The sequence below is a fragment of the Melanostigma gelatinosum genome (assembly GCF_949748355.1).
Source record: "Melanostigma gelatinosum genome assembly, chromosome: 9".
Lineage (NCBI taxonomy): Eukaryota > Metazoa > Chordata > Actinopteri > Perciformes > Zoarcidae > Melanostigma > Melanostigma gelatinosum.
This window is the reverse complement of record NC_136642.1, coordinates 11,832,433-11,853,383: the sequence shown is the minus strand read 5'-3', so window position 1 is coordinate 11,853,383 and position 20,951 is coordinate 11,832,433. Positions and strand designations below refer to the sequence as shown.

The 20,951-nt window shown below is 40.4% G+C and overlaps 2 protein-coding genes across 4 annotated transcripts; both read left to right on the top strand.

The window, feature by feature from the left end:
* Nucleotides 1–1,463: 1,463 nt before the first annotated feature.
* Nucleotides 1,464–9,105, top strand: LOC306781914 (extracellular matrix protein 1-like). The gene is made up of 12 exons (XM_079275032.1): nt 1,464–1,708; nt 2,453–2,503; nt 2,924–2,992; nt 3,100–3,159; nt 3,759–3,827; nt 4,440–4,502; nt 5,184–5,464; nt 6,236–6,441; nt 7,348–7,636; nt 7,726–7,925; nt 8,194–8,281; nt 8,475–9,105. Exons 1-12 carry the CDS (start codon nt 1,639–1,641, stop codon nt 8,655–8,657), a joined length of 1,629 nt encoding a protein of 542 aa, XP_079131158.1. The 5' UTR covers nt 1,464–1,638; the 3' UTR covers nt 8,658–9,105.
* An 860-nt stretch (nt 9,106–9,965) lies between these two features.
* On the top strand, nt 9,966–20,725 carry pip5k1ab (phosphatidylinositol-4-phosphate 5-kinase, type I, alpha, b). 3 transcript variants are annotated; one of them, XR_013772234.1, is made up of 17 exons: nt 9,966–9,994; nt 11,883–11,953; nt 12,931–12,965; nt 13,260–13,352; nt 13,562–13,692; nt 13,793–13,910; nt 14,669–14,821; nt 14,976–15,275; nt 15,700–15,935; nt 16,032–16,115; nt 16,244–16,292; nt 16,622–16,706; nt 16,822–16,992; nt 17,082–17,214; nt 17,319–17,364; nt 17,453–17,552; nt 17,673–17,709. XR_013772234.1 is itself a non-coding variant. In XM_079274829.1 (17 exons), exons 3-17 carry the CDS (start codon nt 12,951–12,953, stop codon nt 17,685–17,687), a joined length of 1,737 nt encoding a protein of 578 aa, XP_079130955.1. In that variant the 5' UTR covers nt 9,966–9,994; nt 11,883–11,953; nt 12,931–12,950; the 3' UTR covers nt 17,688–20,725. The 3 variants fall into 3 exon arrangements, 2 of the variants coding, with proteins under 2 accessions (XP_079130955.1, XP_079130956.1); XM_079274829.1 differs by having other exon boundaries at nt 17,311–17,364; nt 17,673–20,725; XM_079274830.1 differs by having other exon boundaries at nt 17,311–17,364; nt 17,670–20,725.
* Nucleotides 20,726–20,951: the final 226 nt, after the last annotated feature.

The window sequence follows — 20,951 nt, the reverse complement described above, 5'->3', positions numbered from 1 at the left end:
GATACGATTTTTACTCCTGAAAGTGAAGGAAAACAGCCGGACACTGAACTGTCAACTCACGCACATATATTGACACGTGAAGCCAGTTTTCAGCAGCCTTAAAGGAAGCTAAATTTGTTGAATTCAATTGTCGCAATGCTTTCAAGGCAAAACACAAAACTCTCTTTGCAGTGTGAGTATGAGAGTCTGTGTTTTGTTTGCTCTCCGACCTCTCGGGGGAATTCTTACCCGGGACAAACACTTCTGTACGGTTTCCGGACTCACCACCACCAACAAACTTTGATCCTAATGTCTACTGTTCATGATGGGAAATGAAAGAGCTGTGGGGAGAGCAGCAAAGGCAGGATTAAACTGTGGCCTATAGAGAAAAAAACGCTGGAAACTCATTACATGACAGTTCACAGCTACACAGGGAGTTCTTCTCTGTTCTGATTTGGTGTTTGTGTCTTTTTTTTCACGAGAACATGGTGGGAGGGATAGTGAAGAGGTTACTGTTTAGACTGGAATCTATGAGGTCACAATAACCCTGGGCTCAAACTCAGTGTGAGATAACAAGGAATTTAAGGACTTTCATATCTCTCTCTCTTGACAAGCAAACATTTACTCACCAACACGGACAAAATTCAGATCGAGGTAACAAAACAGCATGATCTTTATATTGATACATTTTTCAATGTTTTACTAAATCCTATCAAAAAAAGTTCCACTATTTAAAAGAGCACTCTAATTTTACACATCCAGTTTAAAGTCTTAAGTCTGAAAAAACAAAACCTGTTAGATGGGAGGACTACAATTTCTTTGGCAAAAATCCTGTATCACAAACATGTGTGCAGTTTGAAAGACATGAGCATTTACCAGGAAGGGAGGGTCAAATGCAATACTGCTGCAATATGACAAATGTTGAATCCTGTCTTTTATTGACAATTAAAAATGTATTTATAACCTTGGTGAGTAGGGCAGAATAAAATAGCATATTTTTGTTTAAGGGGAATTAGATTGTTAATAGACATGTATATCTGTTTATTTTCCAGCTTGGATATTGCTCACTTACTTAATACAACCTGTTTGTAGAGGACTGTCAACTATCTTATAAGAAATATTTATAATACTACTACTAATAATAATAATAATGAGAATAACTCACTTTCAATCCCACGTGACATAATCGTGCAATTAGTCAATTGATTACTTTTCCAATCGATGATAATTGGGCTCAATGGCAGAGCAATGAGTGAAGAGACAATTGCTGAACAGTCTGAATAGAAAAGATTGAAATGAGATTCGTGTTCACACGCGCTCAGGCTCGACGGCCTTTCACTACAGATGAATTCATCTTTCCCACATATCAGCATTTGAACAGATCACCTATGAGTCATGTTGAAAAAACGTCCTCCACTCCCTCTTTTCCTCTCTCCGCCTCATCCCCCCTGAAACCCCACAACAACCATAAAATCTGTTTATGCGTTGTTTCGCATTCACAGACGGACAGCACAGCAGCCTCCGTTGGACCAATTACCGGGCCCGTCTGAGCGCAGCCCCGCCGAGCGTGTTTTCCTGGGCGGCCTCTGTTCACTGTGCCAGGACAGTCAGAAGCAACAGCGGGACAAACAGCTCAGGACCGACACTACCACCTTTACAATGGGGTCGTCTGGGGCGCTCGTCTGCTCCACCGCGTTTGTCTTGATTTTACTGAGCTCAGCATCCAATGGTTCGTACTGTTATTTCCACACTTCTTTTTTGTTGTTGTCAGAAATTGTTGTGTTTGCTTCTTGGCTGACTCCATTTTTGTTCGCGTCAGACTAAGTGCGTGTATTTCGCCTGTGGACCCTCCTGATATTAATCCCGTAGCAAACTGACTTTAAAGGCCTTTTTATACCTTTACCGAGCACGACTGTTCTTATGTCTCCAGTGATGAAATCTAACTCATTGATTACCGAAGTACAACTTTCAGGTAGCCTACTAATGCTTAACTTGAATATTTGTATGTTATGTTATTTCTACTTCACTACATTTCAAAAGCAAATAGGCCTACTTATTGCTCCGTGTATTTCATATAGTATACATCTACTTTGCAGATTTTGCATATGAGGTAATAGAATATGATGGATTACAAATTAGCTCCACCCCAACCAGCAACATTAATATCGTTAAAAGTAATATTGTGAAACAGATATAGGGTGTAATTTTCAATGATGCAACACTGACAGTATAATGAGTACTTACTTACTTTTAATACTGTGAGTACATTTTTCTGATAATACTTCCAAGTTTTACAATGTTTTAAATGGCCTTTTACTTATAATGGAGTGTGTTTATGCTCTGTAATATTGTTACTTAAGTAAAGGAATACTTATTCCACCACTGGTTGTCTCTCAATCGAATTAGTGCTTTAAGACTTGTATAACTTTGTCTGGCTTTCTGCCTTTCTCTCTTTGTGTGTACAATTTTCCAGATGAGCACGACTGGGAGCAGCGTGAGGTCACCTTTGACAAAATCATGCAAGGTGCGTGTGTTCACATGCTAGTGCAGTATCTCTGCAAGGACCAATTAGAATTTTAGAGTGTTCAGAGTGGCATTTGACCCTTCGCTCTACTTCAAGACGCTATTTCAAGTGTTCAGTTTGAGATTGAGGTTTAAGGAGCTCTCCACTCATTTTACACATGAAGTTCAGTTTGCTTGTCACGAGGAATACTTCGCTTTTTGAAATATCTGTTAAATGTCTTCTGTGGCGCTTGAGTGACATAATAAATCACTAGAGATTCCCTTAATGTTAGGATAAGATTGTAGGTTATATAGTTGATGTATCTGAGGTTGGGTTCAAGTAAAGAACATACAATCTCAGTATTTCTGTCTCTGGTGCCTGTAGACACACAAAAAAAATGCTTTTTTGTAAATCATTGTTTTAAAAACCTGCGTCCTTCAGAGATGGAACAACCACATTCCTCCATGATGCAGAAAGAGGTGGACGTGGCAGATATTTTCGATCCAAAGGGTACTGTTAACGTTCTTACTTATATTCTTCTTCTTGTTTTGACAAAACAACGGAGCTGCATGTCCACATGAAACATTTGTCACATAATGTTTTCTCTTGTTTCATAGCGTTCCCAGAGCTGGTAATGATGTCCCCACCAGAACAGTTTGAAAGCACGAATGACAGAAGTAAGCACCTATTTTTCTATCTGTCTATCGATACATCCATCCATCTATACATCTATCTATATATCCATTAATCTATCGATCTATCTGCTTCCTCTTTTCTGTCTTACTCCCCTAAATCCTGTAAAATAAAGCAGCAATTATATAAAGAAAACACTTCTACATTTCCACCTAACAGTTGCCAAATGGAACTTAACATTGATGCTCTTATTCAGAGGACAAAATCAGTTTCAGCTTTTAATAAGTTGCTTTAACACCTGCTAATGCCTTGAAGAATATGACCTGCAAAACTATATACTTTTCTTATGGTCAATAAATCCCATACAAAGACAAACATTTTGACACATTTCTTTCCCCAGAAACTATTAAAAGTGTTAATGGCCACACTATTTTACTGGGCGACATTTTCCTTCCTTTCAATGACCATTGACATTAGTTTATTTTGAGTCAATTCCACATACATTGTCCTGGAGCTGTAAATAATCACTAGAGCACCACATGTGTATAAATCCACTGCTGGAAATAGTAAACAAATGCACAATATACCCTTCTTTGAATAACTCTTTTTGTAAATCATTGTTTTAAAAACCTGTGTCTTTCAGAGATGGAACAACCGGATTCCTCCTTGTTGCAGAAAGAGGTGGATTCACCATATATTGTTGCTCCAAAGGGTACTATTAATGGTCTTACTTATTTTCATGTTCTTGTTTTGACAAAACGACACAGCTGCATGTCCACATGAACTACACATCGATCTATCGATCTATCTATCTGCTTCCTCTTTTCTGTCTTACTCCCCTAAATCCTGTAAAATAAAGGAGCAATTACATAAAGAAAACACATCTACATTTCCAACAGTTGCCAAATGGAACTTAACATTGATGCTCTTATTCAGAGGACAAAATTAGTTCCAGCTTTTAATAAGTTGCTTTAACACCTGCTAATGCCTTGAAGAATATGCCCTGCAAAATGATATACTTTTCTTATGGTCAATAAATCCCATACAAAGACAAACATTTTGACACATCTTTTTGTCCAGAAACTATTAAAAGTGTTAATGGCCACACTATTTTACTGGGCGACATTTTCCTTCCTTTCAATGACCATTGACATTAGTTTATTTTGAGTCAATTCCACATACATTGTCCTGGAGCTGTAAATAATCACTAGAGCACCACATGTGTATAAATCCACTGCTGGAAATAGTAAACAAATGCACAATATACCCTTCTTTGAATAACATTTTTTTGTAAATCATTGTTTAAAAAGCCTGTGTCTTTCAGAGATGGAACACCCAGATTCCTCCATGTTGCAGAAAGCGGTGGCATACATTCCTGATCCAAAGGGTACTATTAATGTTCTCACTGATTTTCTTCTTCTTGTTTTGACAAAACGACGGAGCTGCATGTCCACATGAAACATTTGTTACATAATGTTTTCTCTTTTTTCATAGCCTTGCCAGAGCTGGTAATCTATCTATCTATCTATCTATCTATCTATCTATCTATCTATCTATCTATCTATCTATCTATCTATCTATCTATCTATCTATCTATCTATCTATCTATCTATCTATCTATCTATCTATCTATCTATCTATCTATCTATCTATCTATCTATCTATCTATCTATCTATCTATCTATCTATCTATCTATCTATCTATCTATCTATCTATCTATCTATCTATCTATCTATCTATCTATCTATCTATCTATCTATCTATCTATCTATCTATCTATCTACACATCTATACATCTATACATCTATACATCCATCTATCTATCTATCGATCTGCTTCCTCTTTTCTGTCTTACTCTCCTAAATCCTGTAAAATAAAGCAGCAATTATATAAATAAAACACTTGAAAAGTACTGTTTAGTAATATAATCTATAGACCGGGAGTCTTGACACCTAGAGGACGTTCATATCTATGTTCCTCTCTTTCTTTAGAGTTTTCATTAACTTCACCTGTACTACTGTTGTAAAAGTACCAAATAACAGTATGATTCCTGTCTTTTCGTCTAAGGTCGTCCGAGTTTTGTGCCTCGTTCCTTTGGTGGTCCTCCCATTTTGAACTACCCAGTTCAGTTCCCTCTCGGGCGACCGACCTCCGACAATCTCCAAGCCATCTGTCTCAATGGAGAACATCGTCCCACCTACCCAAAGTCTTACTTTCCTGTTTCTAGCTTTACCCAGCTGAAGCGGAAGGCCAGTGCTGTCAATATGGCCGAGTCCTGGTTTCGCACATGCTGCAAAGGGAACCAGACGTGGGAGAGGGAAGTGACCCTGTGTTGCGCCACACAGGCAGTAAGTTTTCACAACAGCTCCTATAGCCAATTCAGCACTTTCTTACACTGTATAAATATAAAATGATGATATGACATCATGTATCTTCTGCCTCTATTTCTGCTCTTCTTGGTTCATTCCACTTTGTTGATTATGCTTTTGCAGCCTCTTCTCATTCGTCTCAACATAATTACTTTCTAAAGAAGCATGATGAGAGACACAGTGAGAGCATGCACTGTGGAGATACAATTTGATCCCAAACCAAAATGATTTAATGCTAAATATCAAGATACATTTCATGTTATCCACCTCATGTGGAGGAAGGCTATCATAGATGTTATATGATTGCAAACTTTTGTAACTTTACATTCATAATAACTTAATTCCTCACGCTGTAAAGTAGCAGACCTTGTGTCATATGCTCAAGTCAAGCACTGTATTTTTTGTGCATCTTTTGTATCACCCCAAGCATGAAAAGGGCATGAAACATTCTTCACATTGCTGAGATGATGGTACTTACATTTTTTAAACATTGTGTGACATATCAGACAGGCCTTGGCATGAGCACCAGTGGAGCTGACTGAAGGCAACCAAACAACATGTCTCAAATTCTTCAGATTTTAAGCATAATCTTATTTTACCTCCCTCTTACACTGTTTGTTTTCCAGATTTGGTTCAGTGTGTTTTAAGATAATCTACATAATTGCAGATGGCAAGTCACTCAACATGCAGACTTCATATCAGTATCTAAGGATTTAATGCGTACCTCCTGTGTCTGTGTTATTGTTTCAGTGGGAGCTGTCAGTCCAATCCTTCTGTGAAGACGACATATCAGTAAAGCATCGTATTTATCACTGCTGCAAACTGAGGGGCAACGAGATGCTGAACTGTTTCCAAAACGACGCGCCAAACCCAAACTACGAGGCAACAGAGGAGCTGCCGGTACCACCGCTTCCCTCTCAGGACAACTTCAGCTTTGACCCTAACACTTGCCAGAGGTAGTCTATGCATGGAAAGATGTCAAATGAGCACCAATAAAAATGTTGATATTGACAATCAAGTCTTGGTTAAGTAGTGTCACAAAGTTTCGATGATATTTCTACATTTCCACCTAAAAGTTGCCAAATGGAACTTAACATTGATGCTCTTATTCAGAGGACAAAATTAGTTCCAGCTTTTAATAAGTTGCTTTAACACCTGCTAATGCCTTGAAGAATATGCCCTGCAAAATTGTATACTTTTCTTATGGTCAATAAATCCCATAGAAAGACAAACATTTTGACACTTTTTTTCCCCCGGAAACTATTAAAAGTGTTGATGGCCACACTATTTTACTGGGCGATATTTTCCTTCCTTACAATGACCATTGACAAATGCACAACATACCCTTCTTTGAATAACATTTGCTAAAACCAGCTGTGCCCAGCTTCTATTACCATGCCTTCTTTTAACAATATATATTTTTGTGAGTTACATCTTCAGTTGGAAACGGGTCTGAAAGAGATAGGGTTGAGAAATCAGAAAATATTGTGCTTCTATAGTTACCAGCGAGACAATGAAATGTGACCCAGGAAGTCCAGTTGACTGATCCATAAGTTTTAAGGCTTATCAGACACCACAACACAAAATATGTATCATTTTGTTTTTGCTGGAACCGTCTGCATTGAGCCAGCTGCATCAGTGTAGTGGTCCTATTCACATGAATGCAATCGAAGACATTGGTTTGGGTCTTTTCATGGGATTTGATGACAATAAGGCAAATGTAAGGCCAACCTATCCTTGAATGAAACAAAGCGTAGAGCACATCACATTGCAAAGCACAATTCCTTTGAGCTACAGTAAATGCATCCTAGAGGCTGAAGCAGGTCAGGTTTGGCTCTGACCTTATGCCTCATACTTTACAGGACAGTGATGACTTCGCAGGGTGCCAGAGAAAACAGAAGAAAGATAGAGAAGAAACCATCTGCTCCCCGGAAAGTTAACATGCGCTTTCCTCCTGGACGACCCACCGCTGACACAATTGAGACACTGTGTCGCCACCGGAAACAGCGCCCCCTCTATAAAATAAATTGCCTGACAGGTGTCGGGTACGAATGGCTGGCTCGTCAGGCAAAGACCATTAATCGTATAGAAAAGGGATTCAAACAGTGCTGCAAAAAGAAGCAGGGTGTGCTCAACTGTGCTGATCAGAAGGTAAGGTAAAAAATCTACATACTTACATATTTTGCTTAAATGAGTCATTGTTGTTGTCTTCCCATGTCCTTTGTCCTTTTGTATTTTAGTGGCGTGAAGAGCTGAACAAGTATTGTGTCGACAAGAACGGTGGACAGGTGGATTTCCTCTGTTGTTTGGGCGATTTGTCAATTGACCGTTACAACTGTTTCCAAGATGCTTCTCCTGACCCACATTATAACATGACCGCTGCCACTGAAGAGCTCTCACTTCACAACATCTGTGACACTCACAAGATTGTCAAGAAGAAGTAAGACACAACTTCCGACATCTGTCTGTGTTTTTCCTTCATTCTCTTCCTCTTTCATGTTCTTTTTTTTGTTTGGTACAGTTTCTCTTTTCTCTTTTCCTTCTTCTTTGCTGTCGAAGAACACAATTGAATATCTCTTATGAAATGTGCTGTCGCCACTTATTCACAACGTTCTCTGTGTTATGAGTGTTGTCATGGATCTTAACACATGGTCACAATCTGTGCACAGTGTAAAGTTAGAAACAGTAACAATGTCACTGTGCTTTAGGTTCCCTGTTGATTTTCCTCTCAAGCGCTTGGTGAACCAATGCTGCCCCCTCTCTGAAGAATCCAAGACTGCTTGTTTTGAGCACGAGGTGAGTTAAAAAGGAAGTGAGTCTGTACAAAAATCTAGGTGGACAAATCAGAAGACAAAGTTTGGGCTGGGAAAATTTCAAATGGAATATTTGAAAATTAAAGTTTAGGAGCTGTTGCTTTTAAACCAGTATTCCGATTTTCTAATGCTATTACTCATTTGTTTGTCATCTTGTTCTTTCTCCATGAAATCAGCTTGAGGAAATAGCACGGGTGTGTTCCTCAAGGAAGGCTTCTCTTTTAGCTATCCATCGCTGTTGCCGCAGATCTTCACAAGAGTCTGCACAGTGTTTCTCCAAAATGATCATGGATGCCATCTCCAAAGCAACCACCGTCTTACCCCAAAAGAAGAAGAAGAAGAGGTGCCCTCTCTCCTAAACACTTATGACCTTTTGCTGCTGACCCTACTGGCACTGGGCATTTCAGGGCAACGGCAAGCTAGCAGCATAGTTGACCTCAGATCACTGAACAGGAACAATTAGAAGTCTGTAAGAAAATGTGGTCAAAATTCTAGCTTTATAGGCTTCTGACTGCCAATGTTATTTGCTTCTTCTTTTTTTTTTTTACATCTGAGATCACATTAGAAGCGTTGTTATCACAAGAATACATTCATAGTGAAACAAAAATATAGCTAAATGCTTAGTTTGGAAAACAGACTGTTGTCTGTGTCATTTTACCACTATTTGTTATAGGCTTCTCATTATATATTTGAGTATGAATTCATTTTATTGATTCAGTTGAAGCTGCAAGATCAGTTCTCTTCTTCGTATATGGTTTTGTGGTGGTCATATCTACAAAAGTTATAATAAAAACGTTTTTACATGTACCTGCCGTGTGGTTTACTTTCTTCTTACATGCAAGGCTTGTGTTCTTCGTTTAAGCGTGCATTGGTGTGCCTGGTAGGCTACAATGAGTTGACATGTTAATTAAACATCAAAAAGTTGATGACGATTTTTTGGGAAGCAAATGTTCATGCGTTGAAGACAAATAAGTCAATGAAATATGTAATGAAAGGGCGTCTATTAGGTGGACATTTGAAAGATGTTACAGAAGTCAAAATATCACTTGGACAAATTTCCACAAATAACAAGCCATGATTTAGCTTATTTTTTGTGTTGTACATTTTCTAATAGTCATTCATACTATATGTTTTAATATTGTGTTCTTAACATTGCAACTCATGATTTTTAACATCTGCCTAGTGACATTAGATGAAAACTACAAATGATTTGGTTTGATGATATTTCACATAAACAACATACATGTAACACAGATTCAATCCAGCATATGACAATGACATGTAAAGACAGACTAAAAATATAAAGATACAAACTATACATAATGTAACTCAAACAAGGTATTATGGATACAACTGAAGCGTAACACCGAATAAACACATTTGAAATCATAGTCCAGCTTCTTCGGTAACTTTATTAATTAAATAGTTGAAACATATCTCATTGTAAAGTAAATATTCAAAACTACTGGAATAAGATCGCCTGCTATTATATACTTAAAAGGTTTGGTGTAAATAAATGATTATTTGTAGCATTACAGTAAAACTGAAACAACTGAAACTGTTCCACGTGCGTCCACTGGGGGCGCTGTCGTGCGGCTGCGGCACGAGCATCAGAACTCAACTGCCTGGGATGAGAACAGTCAAATCGTAATGGCGACTGCTGAAACAGCAGACTGTGGATCAACAGCCCCGACAGGTATCTAAATGATAAATCTTCCTCCTTTGTTGTCTTCCAACGAACGCACAAACATAACTATGTGACATTTTGTCGCGATGATAAGGTCTTGACTCGGTGACTGGCTTTATTACGTCCCCCGGTTAGCCAGTTAGCTAATTAGCATCGAGGCTTTCAAACCTAACAAATGAATCAGGCGATGGCTAGCTGGGTTAGCTTGTTTAACTGCCTTGTTGATGAACCTTAGTTGGTGTTGGTATTACTCACTTTAGTTAGCTAGCCGCCAGTATTTACATCAAATGATATATTGGGATGAATAACTTAGTAAAGAAATTATTCCCCGGACCACGTTGGCAAGCCGGCAATTTTGTTGTAGTTTCTATGCTAATGAGTTAGCCGGAGGAGGATGATATGAGCTCTAATAGATAACGGTCCGTTGTTTCCTAAATATGGGGCGTGCTAAGTGGCTGCTGTTTGAAATGGGTCTTTACATCTATGGAAACTAGCGTAACGCTGTTATCCCTGTGTTATACCCCTCCTCTTCCTCTGTCTGTCCAGGTTTGTGGTAAAGCCAGCAGACAAATCTATTTTCCATTTTGTACCTCCAGCACAAGCACCATGCCAGTTAGTTTACTTTCCAAAGTTTCACAGTCGAGCTGATTTGATATCAAAGCAAATATTGATCTTATTGATTTCCTACATTCTTAAAACCAATTACACATGCTTGTCATCCTTATCTAGTTTATAAACAGGCTTAAACCATTCTGCTATCCTTCTTCAGCTGATCTAGGATCTCTAATGTCAGATATCTGTATGGTGAGTCCCTCATGAACTGGTCTGTCTCAGTTTTTAGTGCCCACACAGATGGGTGGTGGTGCTGCTTTCAGATTTGTCTGATATTGTAGACAGGACAGCTAATGGGGAGATTGCATCCTGCTAATCCATTAAGTTGTGTGCCACTTATGAGCTCCTCTGTGTATAGAGGAGTTGCTCTGCCTTTGGTAACCACCCAGTCTGAATCAGTGAATTAAAAATAGTGTCTCTCACATGGCTGAGAGCCTGAGAGTGTACAAATACAAGATACAGCGATCTGTCAGACACACACACAGACGCATGCACACGCACACAGAGTTGAGTGACAGTAACATAATGTGGTATCTGGAATACCAGCCCGTATTGGCCTTGTTTTCTCATCGGGGCAAGAACCAGTATATTTATGGAGTCTTCACAGGCTCCGAATGATGTTAGGAGAGTGCGCGTGTCCCATATTATTGCCTTGTGTAGGCTGCAGGCTACAAGTGAATGGGGCTGGCAGGGAGTTGTTTAGTATACAGAGAGGAACAGATGGTTTGCCTATTGTTGTAAGGCTGATGAGCTAAAGTCATTCTTAATGTAATTGGGTTGAGTTGGGTAATTCCTACCCTGTGTGTGTGTGTGTGTGTGTGTGTGTGTGTGTGTGTGTGTGTGTGTGTGTGTGTGTGTGTGTGTGTGTGTGTGTGTGTTATTATCTCGTTCAACTTTGGCTCTTGAAAAAAAGTCAATGTGATGAAATGAGTAATGCGGCTGATGATTATTCTCATTATCGGTTAATCCGCTGATTATTTCCTTTATCAATCAATTAACTGTTTTGTCTTTAATAAGATGGCAGAAAATAGTAAAAGATAGCCCAAGGCATCGTTTTGTTTTTGGACCATCAGTCCAAAACCCAAAGATATGAATTCTCATATTTATGAAGCTTAAGCAGACTAAAAAATACTAAAATTATTTGTATAACTTTCCTTGAATTGATGGATCATTTCAGCTCTACATGAAACACACTTTCTCGTACCCGTACACCGTCAGTACACGTGTTCAGTGTTGCTTGTTTACTAGGTTAAGCTGTCGAGGCTGACCGTTTCCTACTCCACAGATATTAGGACTCAGTTCTGGAGGAGAGCGTTTCAGCGAGGTACTCGCATGGGTGTGTGCAAGTGTTTCTTTGTGAGTAAGCAGAAATGGCATGAGTAGTAATGATATAGTGTGATGTTTTACATAATGAGAGAGGGAACGTGGACAGAATGATGCTCATTGTGTGAGGATTGGCGTGTGTTAACTGAGAAGACATGCATGGCATTCAGTGAGTCTGTCTTATTATTAACACGCCCACCTTTCTTGAGAAGTGTCCACTCATTCTGGAAATGAATTTGCTGGGCGTAGCTTAATTTCCACACACAGGATTGTTATTGCAGGTGTGTAATCTTCCCAACATCCTTTTTTTTGTGTATATTGACTTATGACACTGCAGCATTGAAGTACATGTTGCCATTGGTTACAGACTAGAGGTGCTTGCAGAGTGGGCGAGTTTCAACAGCAAGTTTATATAAGGGGAATCATGTTGAGTGTGTGCCTTTCTTACAAAACTACCATGTGCTGTGGTTGTTATCATGCCTGCCCAGAATGATGCATTGCAAAGAATGCAAAGTTACTGTGAGATGCTACAAACAGAGCTATATGTTGTAGTTCTGCAGAAGGAGGTTGTGAGTGAAGACACACATCTTCTTCAGGGACCAGATGAATCTGGAGCAGCCAGCTCAGGGGAGAAGTAGTTCCAATTCACGTAGAGCTGGTGTATCGAGGGCAGCAGTCGGGCAAGTTACTGTGGCCATATTTAGGTCTTGGCTCAGAGTCATCAGCCAGTACTGGAAATAGCCCTGCTAATTAACCAGCACAGGGTTTCTTAAACAGTCATTAACAAATTCTTCCATTTCAATAGCTGTGAACGTAATGTCTTTTCAAATAATTGCAAGCATCACATTTACACTGACTGCATGGGTTGACATTCAGGCCTCACGAAGTTAAGTCTGAACAAGAGAACCAGCGGTTCCTTAAGGCTTTCGTGTTTTTCCTTTTTCGGTTCTCGAGATTCAGTGTCTTTCTCACATTGTGAATCGGTCTTTAACTTGTTTTTCTGTCTTAAGGGACCAGTGGCATCCGAAGAATGGCCCCTTCAGAGGTAAGGATGTCAGAAATGTTGTCAATAAAAGATTACCAATTAATGTCAATTTCTTTGGTACTTATTTAATTGCAGTAGACACAATGGTATCAGTCACACATAAATGGACCAGGCCAACTGACATTGCTTTCGCTCCCTACTTCCTCCACACAAGTTGAGAGTTCAGCAACGTCTCAGGATATGGTTGTCATGTGAAGGTGTTTACATACAGCTTGCGCTTTGTCTTCTGTGTTCACACACGCACACGCCAGACCACGCCATATTTACATTTTTTCTCTCCGTCCGTCTCCTCAGCTGCCGGGTTCTTCAGGCACAACTCAGAGTATGAAGAAGACCATCGGACACCGGGGTGTTGAGACCACCACAGGAGAGACCACCTATAAAAAGGTTAGAACAGGGCGGGGGTTGTGGTGACACCAGTGCTTTTTTGACACCCACAGCACCAAGCAGCATTGATGAAAAGTGTAAACGTTTGGTGTGCATGGTCTAAAATTAGTTTGGGGGATTCCTCTCACTAGATGGTGAAAGAAACAGCAAGGTAAAATCTAGTTTGTTCCAGTTAGTTCTTACTGTCTTTTCCTCTCTGACCCCTCTAGACCACGTCATCTGCCCTAAAAGGTGCCATCCAGTTGGGCATCACGCACACAGTTGGCAGCTTAAGCCAAAAGGCGGAGAGGGACGTTCTCATGCAGGACTTCGTGGTGGTCGAAAGCATCTTCTTCCCCAGGTTGGGAACTGAAGTTGTAGTCGAAAAAACATTATGAATTTGTGTTTTTTGATTTCATGTAGTTTTATTGCCTTTGGGTCTCTTTCTCGTGTGTTTTCAGTGAAGGCAGTAACCTGACTCCTGCTCACCACTACAGTGACTTTCGCTTTAAGACCTACGCTCCTATTGCCTTTCGTTACTTCAGAGAGCTCTTTGGCATTCGGCCAGATGACTATCTGGTCAGTACTTACACCAAACACACACTGCCATATTAAATATCTGATGCCATTAATCACTGTTTTAATCTTTCTTTTGTAGAATGGTTTAGTTCAGAGGTTTAAACCTGTGCCCCCTTCTGGGGATGAACACTGTCACCTAAATTGTGAGGCTCCCAGTTTTGCGAATCCAGTAATGCCTGCCATTAGGCGTGTGCATCTTTCCCTCTCAAGGATTCAGAGTTTTGTATCCATTCAGCCGTACCTAAGACTCTTGTGTCGATTTTCCAAAGCCGTATCGGTTAATCTTCAAACCCTTATCTGCGATAATTTGTGTCTTGTTTGCAAATCAGCGGCAACACATGACCACAAATTGTTGACACAGCGATAGATCCCGGCCATCACAGGTCTGAGTACAGCCTTAATCAAAATACTTTTTTGTCATATTTCCTGCTTTTGGGTTTTTTCTTTTGATTCTTTCAAAGCTGGCTGTTTTGTAATATCAGAATTTCACACTCCCACTGATTACAAATCACTCAATTTCTCTGTGGTCTAACTATGCCAACAAAGTAATTTAAGCAATCTAGAGTCGCTGTCAGAAGTCTGCCGTTGTTCATATGACGTGGCCTATAGGTAGTACCATTAAAAGTATTTTAAACAGTCAATTAAAAAAAATACTCCCGTTAACAACCACTGGTTTAGTTAAATTAGAGCTCTGGATATGCCAACATATTTGCTTTGTTTCAATTGGATACTAATGCAGACTCCGCTTCTTCTTGAAGTATTCTCTGTGTAACGAGCCACTGATCGAGTTGTCCAACCCCGGAGCCAGCGGGTCCCTCTTCTATGTCTCCAGTGATGACGAGTTCATAATCAAGACTGTTCAACACAAAGAGGCAGAGTTCCTCCAGAAACTCCTGCCGGGATACTTCATGGTGAGCCTTGAGTGTGCGAGTGTAATCATCATGCATGTTCAATATGAGTGAATTTTATTGCATCATCTGTAGTTCTGGAGAGTGAGACTACTAATCATTTATTTTAAATTGAAGTGTGTCATATATCTGTTTCCATATTCCTACTCCCTTCCAGAACATAAACCAAAACAAGCGCACCCTGCTGCCCAAGTTCTACGGACTGTATTGCGTTCAGGCAGGAGGCAAGAATATCCGCATCGTAGTGATGAACAATCTTCTGCCTCGGAACATCCCCATGCACCTGAAATACGACCTGAAGGGCTCCACCTACAAGAGACGAGCTTCCCTTAAGGAGAGGGAAAAGGCTGTTCCCATTCACAAAGACCTGGACTTTATCCAGGACTTGCCTGACGGTCTGCTGCTGGAAGCAGACAACTACAATGCCCTGTGCAAGACGATTCAGAGGGACTGTCTGGTGAGTCACAGAGACACTTGTTTCTCATTGACGTGATCGTTATTCAAGCCTCTCAGCCCACAGGGGATTACAGGACATGCATCGTTACAATATGCGCAAGTGTAAAAATCCTAAACAAGCTCAGATTGTACACCAGCATAATACATTATCATTGTGCCTTCACACGCCAAACAACTTATGTAACAGAGGCTGCTTAGAATTTTAAAATATCTCTTTCCATTAGAGGCTAATCTGTCTTTGTGGTCACTGTTACTATGCTTCTCCAACCCACTTAAATTTACGCTACAGTGGTATAAATGGACTTCTCACCACACATTTATTATCTTCTCTGGTATCTCAATTACCATGTCCGCTCTGTGTAGTTTTTATATTTCCGTTGTGGCTCTACAACTGTGCATTTATTGTATTTCTATCTCTTATGTAGCTCTTGCAGAGTTTCAAGATCATGGATTACAGTCTGTTGATGAGCATCCACAACATGGACCAGGCCAGTCGAGACCGAGAGCGTAGCGGCGGAAACTCGGGTGACAGTGGGGGGTCGGAGGGAGCAGTGACCCCAGATCAGCGCCGGCCACAAATTCAGAAAAGTCTGTACTGTACAGCCATGGAGTCCATTCAGGGGGAGGCTCGAGGGAAGGGAGCTTTGGATTCAGAAGATCAGTGAGTCGTTCAACTCGTGTTTGTCTGTCGCGTGTTGTCATTTGTGACACGACAATTAAATGATCCGCTGTTGTTTCTCTGGCCTTCTCCTTTCAGCATGGGCGGTATTCCATCCCGTAATACTAAAGGAGAGAGGCTGCTGATCTACATCGGCATCATTGACATTCTCCAGTCCTACAGGTTTGTTCACAGCAGCCGAATCAGTTCCTTGTTTCAACAGTTGGTCTTAATTCCCTGACAAGCTTCCCACCTACATCACCCATTTATGTAACTCCCAGTAATTAGTTTAATCGTGTCTTATTATTTAGGTTTATTAAGAAGTTGGAGCACTCCTGGAAGGCCTTGGTCCATGATGGGGTAAGCGCCTACACACTAAATGTTCTATAAAGCTAAACAAAGTGTTGTTAAGCAGAGACACTGAGCAGAATGACAAAGAGTACTATATATATATCATTCACGGCTATAATTGCAGTAAACAATGCAGAACTGGAACGGTTTGTCAATTAATTGATTAGTCGATTGACAGAAAAATCATTTTGCTAAGTGACTGATAAAAGGCCTTTTTCTTATCAGACTTATCGGTAATTGTTAACAAACATAAAATGAAGGAGTAGATACTGCTGTTTGTCTTTCAGTGCATTTAGACTTGACGATCTCATGGCTCCGGTTCTGTTTTACCACTTTAGGACACAGTTTCAGTTCACAGACCTGGCTTCTATGCAGATCGTTTCCAGCAATTCATGTGCAACACGGCGTTCAAGAAAATTCCACGTAAGTATGCAGGTCTGTGTATTTTCAAACACACTGAAGTTACTTGCCTGGATAGAAATCCCAGGGGTGGAAACTCTAGTTGCCCGTATTGATCATTGTCCTCCATGTTCCGCAGTAAAACCATCTCCATCAAAGAAGAGTCGTGGCGGCAGTCAGGGAGGTCTTAGGAGGGCCCCCACCCTGGGAGCTCCCACCCTGCTCTCCCACTCAACAGGACAGTCAGCTGTTGACGGCAGACTAGTCTACCACAGCCACTTTAAAAGCACAGATTCAGAGGCAGACAGTGGTGAGACATCAAGTAGATCTATTGTCGTCACATTTGTGCTCAGATTGGAGATACTGGTGTTTGGTTTCTGAACTGTACTTTGTTCTCAGGTGTGCAGTTGGGCAGACCAGATCTTGTTCCGAGGACCCCTCCGCTGGGAGAAAACCCTTCTGACTATGAGGCCAACCTGTCCACCTCGTCGCTCGGCAGCACAGGAGTCGCCTCCACCTCTCCTCCCCTACGGTAAAGCATCACCAACTTAATAATGCGTGACTGTTTTCTTCCACCTTACTTTCACGCTCGGTTTTAAGTGTCTTTGCTCTGACTACTTTCCCGTAGGTCTGTAGGGGTGGAGGTGCACAAATCGGCAAACACAGAGCTTGACCATCAAAGGTACAGGAGGCAATGATGGGTCATGAAATTACAGACTGAAAAATATATATATTCTTTTCTTGCGTTAATTCCCTTTTCTCTGTTCCAGTCTGGAGGCAGAAGGGGCAGTCGATAATTCGGGCAACCTGTCTGGAAACGAAGATGTAATTTCACTCTCTGACATCATCCCTGAGACCAACATCTGTTTTGTAAGTCTAAACGTTTAGATCTTACACACGATAATGCCGATTATTTCTGACCTTATTTTAAATCGGGACGTATTAGTTGTACATTTCCTGGTATTGACGTTCGTTTCATCTTGACAGTAGAAAATAGATATTTGAAGACGAGATGTTTCTGGACGAGCTGAGGTGGGCTAAGGTAAGGATAAAGAGAGTGAAAGTCACCCGTCCACCACGGACCCTCCGTTGCTAAATAGTCGAGGGGAAGATCAAGAAGAAGATGATATGCGGAAGGCTTTTGCTTTCCCAGCCATCGACATCCCAAAGCCCAACTGTCTTTATATACACCTGGATGGAAATAAAAGACTAATTAGTTGTATATTGTTAAAAGCCCAAGCCCCATTCCCCAGTGGATGGTGAAGGCAGTCAAGTTATCCACAAAGAGACGTCATTGTGTTTCGCTGCATGAAGCGATTGGGAGACGACACAGACGGCGTTTCAGCGGGAACGCACCCACTTAAGAGCACATAAAGGGGACTGCCTGCATTTGTAGGAGTGAATATTTGCCTCTGTGTTCATGCAGAGTCTTAAGTGGGTTCACGCTGAAGTGTTCCCGTCACCGCACTTCCATTTCCCCCCTCGTCACTCATGAGCAGGGGCGCTCTGAGCGATCCTCGTTCAAATCAACACTTGCTGCTGTTGACTCTGCAATCGTGTATGCATTTCTTCTTCCTGATTGTGGATGAACAGTATTTGTTTGGAATAGGATTTTGAAAACAGCGGAGGAATGGCTTCATCCAGACCTATACGGCCATTTTGTTTCATGTTCTAAGTTATTCTGCTGGAAGCCTCAGTGGTGCTGCAAAAGATCCAGCTGGATCTTGCCACTGCTGAATGTACACTACAATGTTTTTCTTACATAGAATGTGTCTTATTAACATAGCAGACCACATTTGTACAACCCGGAAAATCTCCCCCTCTGATGTGACCATATGTGCTATACATATATACAGAGAGAAGAGCTGTTGGCAGCATTGCTGGCCAGTAGATGCTGTTAAATGAAGTCGTGGTATTGAGCTCGTAGAATATTAATACTTTCCAGCTACTGTCATTTGTCTGTCATGTCCGTGCCTTTTACATTTTTGTCCCTTCCCTAACATGTGACGTATAACTGACATTTTGTATAGGTTAGTGTTGTGGTCACACAGAGAAAACCTGCCTTATCACTACAGCTGAAGTGGTCAAACTGCCATTTGTATGTCTGGACCAACAGTCGGGGCTTAAAAAGAATTTCAGATTTGAATGCAACACATTTTGGTTATGTGTATGCCGAGTGCTCAGCCGCTGTGTTTCATCAGCTCAGATAATCCTGTTAACTCTCCGGATGTCGGACAGTAAGGATGTCTTATCTCTTCATTAGTCATTTCTGCTGGTTACAGAAATGACTCCCACCCACATCCGTTCTTGGACCAATTAATAGGGGTGTAACGGTTCACAAAATTCACGGTTGGGTTCGGTACGATACAGTGGAGCCACGGTTCGGTACGTTTCGGTACAGTAGAAAACTATAAATGCCAGAGAAATGTACTTGATTTTAAAATCGGTTCGTCATGCGTACCGAACCGTGAGCCTCGTACCGAACAGTTCAATACGCGTATTGTTACACCCCTACCAATTAATAACCATGTGTATAACTTAATATTTGTACTTTGTTTTTTGTATGTAGTCTATCTCAGCTCGTACTTGGCTGTTCATAACAATTGTGCTTTTTTTCACAAAAAAAATTTGTGTTTATGATGTGGTTAAGGCACTAAACAAGCTGCAGAAAGCTTTTTACCCCACAAGGTATTTCTAACACAGAAATTCTAATCACTACAAAGTGACTGTAGCAACACTCAAGATCTTAGCCATCATCTCATTTAAGGTATTACTATTTATGTGTTGCAGGCACATTTGTTCTATGCAGCAGAGAGGGAGAAGGGGAAATGTGAGTTGTGAATATAGCAGAGAGGAAAACTACTCGTGTTAAGTTGAGGATTTAGGACTGAGTCTTTTGTATCATAAGCCAGTCGTGGCACCAAAGAAGAGAGTGGGGAGTTCCTGCGATTGTTCAGGATCCAGTGCAGTTGACATGAAAATGAAATCAGACGCTCCTTGATACCTGCTTGGACTGATGCGTTGTACATGGTAATAACACTGGGTTGACCTGTGTTTTTAAGGATTTATTTTTAAACTGGAAGTTTGTCTGTTTTTGCTAACTAATTTCTTGTCTGATAAGCTGTATCTGACATCAATTTATTGTTTCTTTATCGAAGAATCCGTTTACTTTTTGGCCTGAGACGTTTCAAGATTTAACTCCACATTCCTGTGAAATTCAGTTTAAATTCACTACAGTCGTGGTATCCCTTTGTGTAATTAGGATGATGTACTTGAAATGTATTGTTTCTGATAATATGCTGAAGTGTAATATGTTGATTATTTCAAACAGGTCATTTTAAAGTTGTATTTAGTTGGTTGAGAGTCAAACAGCCACCAAAGAAAAAACTCCAGGAAATTCTTTGTCATTAGAAAACTCCAGATTCTGTTTTGTGTCCCCTTGTTGTTTTTGAGGTTTTATGTAGTTTTCTTTTGTTTGATGGGTGGTACGAAGTAATTGCCGGATGCAGACCAGTTCTGTCGCAGTTGTTGTGTACTTCACCATGGCACGATAGAAACATCCTACGGTGCTTAGAGGGCGGTGCACTCAGTGCGGACACTACAAGATATTTGAAGTAATGCAATATATATATACAAACCACAAACTCTGCCACAGTTCAGTTCTAAGAAGTATATTTATTAATATGATTGCTGCAGGCTGGAATGATAAAAGTTGTATTATGTACCTTTTTAGATGATTGTACCTTTACTGTACACTGACACAATGTCTGAAACTTTATAGCGTGTATTGCCTCTGAAGGGAGACTATCGACAATTTCACTTTTTATATTTGAAGGTTCAGATTGTAATATGGATATATTCGCTCCACGATGATTCTGGGTCGTTAATCTCCCAAACTTTTTCTACATGAATGTTTCTCAAGGCTTACGAGCCAACATTGCTGGTTGTGCTTCAATTACTATATTTTTACTGTGTATAAAATGTGTATATGTACATAGGAGTCACGGAAATGCCTTCTCATGCAATATGTGCTGCCTGTCCCTCCTGCCATGTTTCAGTTATGTGGTGGTGATGTTTTCATGTTTGATTTTAAAGGATTAAACATATTTTCTAAATCTTTGTTTTGGTCCATTTTGTTATGTGTTATCCAGCTACGGGTTTGTGAATAATAGTGCATGTTTACTGAAAGGACTACCATCTTTTAAGTATCTGAAGAGACAAATCATCTTGAGAGAGTATAATGCGTTTGATTTGCGTTTTGTCTCATTA